Here is an 8714-nt window from a genome sequence, read left to right as displayed (position 1 = left end):
TTGAATTGGAAAAAAAATTATAATATATTCAAAGTATAATGAAATTATTTTATTTGATCATTCAACAAAGTTAGAAAAAAAAGAAAATCATTTTTAAGAAATTCATTTCAAACTATGAAATGCAAATTGAAATTTATAAGAAAAAAAATACTTTTTGGCAGTGGTGTTTCTGTTAAAATTCAAAATTTACTTCACAAAATTTTTTTCTTCTTTTTAACGTGAAATCTCTCAAAAAAGGAAATTATCAAGAAATAATAAAGATGAATATCTGATAATGATTCATTTTACAATAAAATTATGTAAATTATGAAATGAAATGAAATCACTGACGGATTGATTATTGAGATAAATGAAATCACTGATAGGCTGATTATTGAGATGAAATGATATCACTGATAGGCTGATTATTGAGATGAAATGAAATCACTGGTAGGCTAATTAATTCATTTGTAATTCAATATTCTATGCTTCAATTTTTTTTTGCGAATGCTGCAGTGATAGTGTTCCAGAATGAAAAAAAAAAAATATTTAACAGATTTTTCTAAGGAAATGAAAATGAAACTATAAGTGATGCTTATTCCTTGGTAACAATAGCTACGGTAGATATGCTTTTACCTTGCTGGGAATTCATTTCGTTAATCAGTTAGTTTACATATTGATAATAGAGTTGAAAGGAAACAATACTGTAAAAAAAAAAAAAAAAAAGAAAAATGTATGACAAAATAATTTTTTCCTCTTTTTTGTTTAGGAGAGAATAAATGATGGATTTATTGTAAAAATTGATGATACTTTAATGATATAATATTAATCTATTCGTTTAAAAGTCTTGAATCTTTAATTATCTTTTCATCTATGATTACTTTTTAAATATTAGAATTTTTCTTTTTTTGGTTCAATTACTTAACTGATATTTCAATAAATTATTGCATTTATTAATTAAATTCACCAATTAATATTTAATTGAAAATTATACTGAATAATAATCTTCATTGATTGTCTTTTTTTTTTTTTTTTAGGATGATTTTAAGTAATAAGAAAATTAGTTGGGCTATTTTTTGCATTATATAAATATTATGTTATTGTTATTTTCAATTAACTATTCTTCTTGGTTGTTTATTTACTTGGCTATTTTTACAATATGTAAATATGATGATATGGCTATATTCATTTGATTATTTATTTACATGGCTATTTTTACTTTATGTGAATATTATATTACGGTTATGTTCATTTGGTTATTTATTTACTTGGCTGTTTTTTTATAATTATGTAAAGAAATGTAAAAAAAAAGAAAGAAAAAAGGAATCTGGGAAGAAACATACAAGAATGTCGTATACTGTAGAGATCAGTAACATTGGCAAGCATAAGGCTAACCAATTGTAGTACATCAGTAGCCATTTGAAATTAACCGGAAATGAAGAAGAGAGGAAGATAACTGAATCGGAATGAAGAAATGCTTGTTTGTGGAAGCTGTTAGCGATCGCTAATATTAATGAGGTAATAAGGATGATAGTTTTTTTTTTTGAGAAAAGACCGAATTTGAAAAACGAATAAAAAAAAGTTTGGGCATGTAAAATTTGAAAAGAAAAGATATCGTCGTACTTTTGAGTACGACTAAGTGGATTATCCCTCAGAGATTTCAATGAATTAAAACACAAAAATAAGACAAATATGGATGAAAGAAAGAGAGAGGGAGAGAGAGAGAAAGTTAGCAGATTTAAATAAATTTCCGGAATGGAAATTAAAGGATCTGTGATGAAAATTAGGTTTCACTTGAAATTGAGAGTGGTACTTCAATGATAGGAAAGGTGCTCACTCAATTGCGAATAAATTCCTCATTGAACTTCAGCACTTCAACATTAAAACAAGATGGGATAGGAAAAGTAAATGGATATATAATCGTTATCTATTTGGATTATCAGTAATTTATGCAAGATTAATACTTTATACTTTCGGGGCTTCATTTTTTTGCCAAAATATTAAATTAGTGAAAAAAATTAGTCACAAATAAATTTGGTAATTTATTTATTAAATTAATTAACTGGAAATGATTAATCTCTGTTAATTCCATTTAAAAAAAAAACAAAAATGCATAACTTTTGGTCACTGATCAATTGCAAAGAAGAAAATATTGACTTTTTTTTTGTCATTTTCATTTTGTAAAAGGTTTTTTTCCACTTATTTGTGGTGAATTGAAAAAAAAAAATTTTACCTATTCGATGAGTGCAGGTTTAAGAATAAAATAAATCACTTAATCATTATTATCATTCATTTATCCACTAAATGATAACCGATATCTTCCAGACAAATAATATCAGCAAAATGAACTGATGAGCATATATCAAATTATTTTGTTGAAAAAAAAAAAAAACTGATTAGTCAAAAGGTTTATCGATTGATCTTTTCAATAATTGGTCACTCAAAGATTTATCAACTGGTCATTTCAAAATTAATTCATTGGGTTTTTTTTTCTTTTTATGCATTATAAATAAAAAATACGACATTGCTCAGTGATAAGGACAAGCAGAAAGGATTAGTCGCGGTGAAGATGAAATAATATGACCGATCATTGAAAAAAAATAGTTATCCCATGACGTCAACATTGAAGGCCGATCATTACGATGAAATGAAATGCTGTTGATATGGAAACGACAGCAGAAGTGTCGTTTTAACATCCTTTTAACACATAATGATTCATTGTTTAAGCTTGAGAAATTTTATGGTATTAGCATAATATAATTATATTTATTTTTTTATTGGACTGATAAGGAAGTATTTGGCCAAAATTTGTTTATAACTTGGCCAGAAATTTAAAGAAAGGATAATATTTTGAAAAATAGAAGTACTGCATTACACCGTTAAATAGATTTTTATGAAGTTAACTTTCATTTAAATCTAAAATTAATAAAGTTAGACTAACTCTATCCTATTTCAACCATTTCTTTTTCCTTTTCTTCCTTTTCCCATATGTGAATTTTTCCAAATAATGCAAAACTTTCTTTTTTAAAAAAAGTTAAGCATAATTAAAAGTATTGGATAGGATTGCTTTTATGGTTTGGTTAATATAAGCACAAAGTTGTGGATCGAATTTAAAATTAAATTTGCTACTTACTATACTGTTATGGAATTGAAAGGGACATATGGAATTTTAAAGTTAATTTAACAGAAAAAAAGGAAGAAAATAAGGTTAATTTATCAGAATATGCAATAGCTATGAAATCAAATTGCGCTAAAAAGATAATTTAATTTATTTTTTAGGGAAAAAAGAGAAGAGAAAAATATTTTGTTAAATAAAACTAAAACATTTGAAATAAAAATTATATTCGTTAAGTACGAATAAATGAAATTGAATTAATTGTTAAATTTTGAATAAATTAATAAAAATTAAAAAATCTTTCTTCAATCGATCAAAGTAAAACCTCAACAAATTTCGATGCATATGCGTTAAATCTGATTTTTAAAACTATAATCATTTTGCATGAATTGTTAATTACAAACTAACAATACCACTCGAAATTATACTTTTGCATTTCCGAGTTTAAAAAAGATTTACTTATAAAAAGAATTTTCAGCAAAAAAATTTTTGATCATATCAATAAATAAAAAAAAAGAAGAAAAAAAGGACAGACCAGTGTCACCAAAATTTGCTGGATCATGAACATTAGCCAAAATGAATGAAAATAATTTTGTAAGCTGTGTAGTCATGTTGCATTAATTTTAATATTAACAATAATGATAGTATCACAAGTAATTGTAATAACATTTCGATGATACTGTCATTTGGAAAGATTATGCATACATCCGTTTAACAGCAATATTATTCCAATTGATAATAAATCATTGTTATCACTTTTAATTACAGTAAATGTAATTAGATAGATGAGTTATGATGATTGCACCAATTACCAAAAAATAATCACTTTCTGAACATCAATATTAATCAAATTTATTAGTGATAAATAGCCAGATTAGATTTATCAGTACGTTAATACAGATGGATAGTAATATTATGAAATGTTTATCCAGAGCTTTTTGATATGATCTTATCAGTGTAATGATCTTATCAGCCTTTTAGGATTCATTAATTTTCCTGAATGAGCAGAACTAATTTTCAGCTCAAATCTTTGTTAACATCAGGAAATAGGCAATGTAACCTTTCTGCAGCAATATATAAAGAAAGTGATGATGGCGGTAGTGGCAAGAGATGTGATGTATGGTTGAATTTGGCTTTAAGCTTAGACTTAATAGAGCAAGCAAATGGAATCAGAGTACAAATAAGCTATGTTCTGTCTCACTGAACCTAAACCAAATAGACATTGACGCCTCCCACTTTTCCGTTTTCATCCTTATTACCACATAGATTAAACATGGAACTTTCATAACAAATGATAAATATAATAAATGTTATCAGTGGAATAGATCTGTTTGTTATGGTTGTTATTGTTATTGCTGTTGTTGCAAACATTGAATTGATAAGGATGAAGAAATATCTGATATCATATCACACCTCCACTTATCATTCATATTTCATTCCATTACTTTATCATTTCTCATTGCAGTAATAATATCAATTTACTATCGTAATATTTTTCCCAAAAAATGTAAAGGATAATTTAGGTTAATGAAAAAGTATGCAATAGAATGATTAAATCACGCAAATAGAAATTAACCTTTAAGGTATTCTTTTATATACCTCAATTAGATGAGATAACTGATAACAAGCATATTTCTTATCAACTTGAAATCATTTATTTGATAACAGACGTGCGTCGAAGAAGAATTTGATATTAAAATGGTGTATGCAAAACGAATGAAACATTAACTTTAATCCATCTGTTAACCTAAGCTTTTTTGATAATATACATTATCAAGGGAGCAAAAAAAAAATAAATAACTTTTTCCATTTCATTATTAGTAATAATTTAAACTTTTAAAAGTCTAAGTTTTTGACCCTATGTCAAAAACTTTTCATATTAGATACAATTTTCTCTGAAGCAAATTTGAAAAGTATTCTATAAAGTAAAGGTATAAAATAAAAGTATTCTATAAAGTGAAAGGTAATTCCATAAGCGGGGAGTAATTCTATAAAGTAAAAAGTAATTCTATAAAGTAATGAGTAATTCTATAGAGTAGAAAGTAATTCTATAAAATGAAGAGTAATTCTATAAAGCAAAAGTAATTCTCTAAAATTTTTTAATGAATGAATTTTAGTTCAAAAATTGCTCAAATCTGAATCAACTTGCAATCAATTCGATCTGACTCAGTTTTAATGCAGAATTCAAGTATTACTCGCTTCTAATCAGTTTAAATTTGATGAAATCAATTTTTTTTCCAACATCAAAAATGGACAACTTGTTAAAATGAAAAGAAAAAGTTATCACAGGAAAAGTCAATTCACCATCTTTTCTCACAAGAAGTATTTTTACTTGTCCAAAATATTCCGAAAACATAATCAGTTCTTGGTTCTTGAAAGATTATTTTGATAACAATCAATCTCTAGTTCTTGATAAGTTATTTTGATGATGTAATCAGTTCTCAGTTTTTAGGATTTACTTTAACAATATAACCAGTCTTTAATTCTGAAGAAGTTACTTTGATAACACAAACTGCTTTTAATTCTTGATAAATTACTTTGCTAACACAATCAGTCCTTAATTCTTGAGAAGTTCCTTTAATAGCTACTTTAATAAGCTACTTTGATAATCAACTCTTAGTTCCTGGGAAGTTACTTTGATAAACTGCTTTGATAATCAACTCTTAGTTCTTGGGAAGTTACTTTGATATGCTACTTCGATAATCAATTCTTAGTTCTTGAGAAGTTACTTTGATAAGCTACTTTGATAATCAATTCTTCCTAAGAAGTTACTATTTACGGGCATATATAATTTATTTATTCAATTTATTCATGAAAAGAAAAAAAAGACATAAAATGAGATGTTTGTTTGTTTCAGCGAAATACATTTTATGCATAAATAATCATTTATGTTTCAATCATTAGTTTATAATTTATTAAACTGACTACTATAAGTTCAGCGTTTAAGTTTAAATCGTTAGCTAACGCACTTATCTGAAAGTTTCACCGTTTAAAATTTTTTTATGTTTTTTGACTCTTCTTTTTTTTTAAATCATTATTTTAGCATCGTTTAAATTTAATCAAGCTCACTCCCTGAAAATTCCGTGTTTTAACTTAAACCGTTAGCCAAGTTCACGCTGTAAAAGTCTTATCTTTTAAGTCTAAACAATTAGCCAAGCGCATTCGTTTAAAAGTTTCATCGTTTAAGAATGAACCGTTAATTAAGCATAATAATGAATAAGTTCCATCTTTTAGGTGTGAACTGCTAGCCAAGCACAGTAATCTAAAGATTTTAAGCCTAACGCTTTAACTGTTAACCAAGCACAGTAATCCAAAGATTTCAAGCTTAGCGTTAGAGTTCGTAAGCTAAGCGTAATATTCTAAAGATTTCATTGTTAATCAGACACAAGTGGTAACCAAAAAAAAAGGTATTGTAAATAAATAAAGCATCAGAACTTATTGAAAATACGAAAGTGTATTTCAGCAATCATTTCATTTTAAATTAATCATTGAAGTATATATTTCGATAATTTTTGGTCCATTTAATTTCATTCCGTAAAAAATTTTTCCATTTATTGCATAAATTAAAAGATTAAAGTTCGCCAACAATTTTAAAAATTACAAACTTAACATACCAGAAAATAATTGTCGATACTGTGGATGTTCATCTCGCCATGTGCGCCAGTACTGTTTGTTTGATCCGTAAGTTTGTTGTAAGAAGCTAACAAATAATAAGACCAATCTCATTATTCCCAACACTTTTCTGCGAACCAATTGTTGCAATAATGAAAGCTTTCCATATCGATATTCTTGATCGAAACCACCAATAGTTTGATTCGAGAACAGGAAAGACGATGGTGGTGATGATGATGATGATGAAGATGAGAAACCGGAAATTAAAATAATAGATTCAAAGAGTGTTAGTTAATTAAAACTGGATTGTGAAAACGCTTAACAACGGGAACAGGATTGATTCTCGTGAAAGATATGGTATAAAAATAATAATGATACAGTGGCGCTTTTGTCTTTCTTCATGAATAAAACAAAAATATTCAATGAGAAAGTCATTCATTATCTTTTACCTGAATTATGAATTACTCATATTGAATATATTTTAAATAATTTTTAACTCAGTAATAGATTTTTGAGATTCGTTCATTTCATTGAAAATTAAATGGCAAAATTTTTGCAAATGCTGCAAATAAATTTCAATCCTTCTTCTAAACGATAGATTTGAGCTTAATATTTATTAATTGACGATCTCATTGGCGATATTAATTACTAATTTATTAAGCTAACTTAAATAGTCATTTTCAATTTTGCAAGGTTTAAAAAAAAATTCCGAAGTACTTGAAGAATTTATATAGAACATTTGCTTAAAAAAAATACTTTTAATGTGAAATTTTTTTAGAAAGATAAATCTAAAAAAAATTTTTCCAAAAATTTTCAAAATCTGAATCAATTTTCTGCTCAATAAATCAACAGACCAAAAGTTTTTGTGATGTTACCTAAAATAAAAATTCCGATCTAACCTTTACATTTTCTTTTTTTTTTAAAAATAAAATTATTACAAAAATGTTTCCGGTAATTTCAAGCAAATTTTTATTAACTGAACAATATTATATGTCAAAAATTATTAATGCAAAATTTGGAAAATTATGAATTGAAGTTTTTTTAATATATTCAAAATTAAATACTAAAAAACAATGAAGGGAAAATTTTAAAACAAATTACAAATTAATCTTTTCTTCTTTCATCTATTCCATTCATTTTTATGATTTTTGCACTATTTTTTTTACTTTTACGATTTTCGCCAAATTTTTTTTTCTTGCACAATTTTTATTGCTCTCATTTGCTACCGTAATTTAATTAGCACTTACATTGAAAATTTTCAAATGTTTTACATGTTCTATGAATTAAAAAAAAAAAAAACAAGTAGCCATTTGACTGGTAAGAGAATTGAAAGTAATTTAAAATAAGTCATAAGCTCATAGCAACGAGCGATTCATTTCAACAACATCATTTAATATTTCCTTTTTCCTTTTTTTTGTGAAATCCATTATAATTGAATTTTAAAATAATCGCAAAATTTTATCTTGATCCGCTTTTTTTTTCAACAACAATAACAAAAAAAAGAGTCATATATTGGTGACAAGAAAATAGATTCAACATCATTTAGTTAATGTATTCTAGTAAAGAAAAAACGAAATGCATGAAGAAAGGACAATTTTGAATTTTCAATTTTTCTTTCCAAAAGAAAAAAGAAAAAAAAACTGAATTGATTTGATGCATTTAACCGTTTAAAAATTCAGAATATCATTGATATAATTTTTCTATTTTTAAAAACTTATATTAATATATGAAATATAATGCATTGTATCAGAAATGAAATACATTATGTTGGAAATGATAATACACTATATCAGATAATGAAAGAGAGAGAGGGAGAGAAACGACGAAGAATGGATTATAATCATTGTTTGCACTATCAATGGATAACAACTTAATTACATATTTTTTTTTATTATTAATAATTCGTTTAATTAATTAATTATGCGTATCGTTTTCAGAAATTACCAATTAATAGCTTATCTTACTCACTTTAATGTATGAAAAATTTTGATATGTTATGTTTATTTGG

General features: G+C 25.7%; 1 protein-coding gene across 1 annotated transcript; it reads right to left on the bottom strand.

Annotated features, from left to right (window-relative positions):
* Positions 1–5043: 5043 nt before the first annotated feature.
* LOAG_10333 (hypothetical protein) lies at positions 5044–8133 on the bottom strand (the record flags this gene model as incomplete). The annotated part of the gene is made up of 5 exons (XM_003145859.1): positions 5044–5082; positions 5427–5465; positions 5554–5669; positions 6709–6794; positions 8072–8133. The coding sequence occupies 5 exons, from the start codon at positions 8131–8133 to the stop codon at positions 5044–5046; spliced, it is 342 nt and encodes a 113-aa protein (XP_003145907.1).
* Positions 8134–8714: the final 581 nt, after the last annotated feature.

The sequence above is a fragment of the Loa loa genome (assembly GCF_000183805.2).
Source record: "Loa loa unplaced genomic scaffold supercont3.203, whole genome shotgun sequence".
NCBI lineage: Eukaryota > Metazoa > Nematoda > Chromadorea > Rhabditida > Onchocercidae > Loa > Loa loa.
Note: the sequence above shows the minus strand (reverse complement) of the source record. Positions and strands in the feature narration are given on the sequence as shown.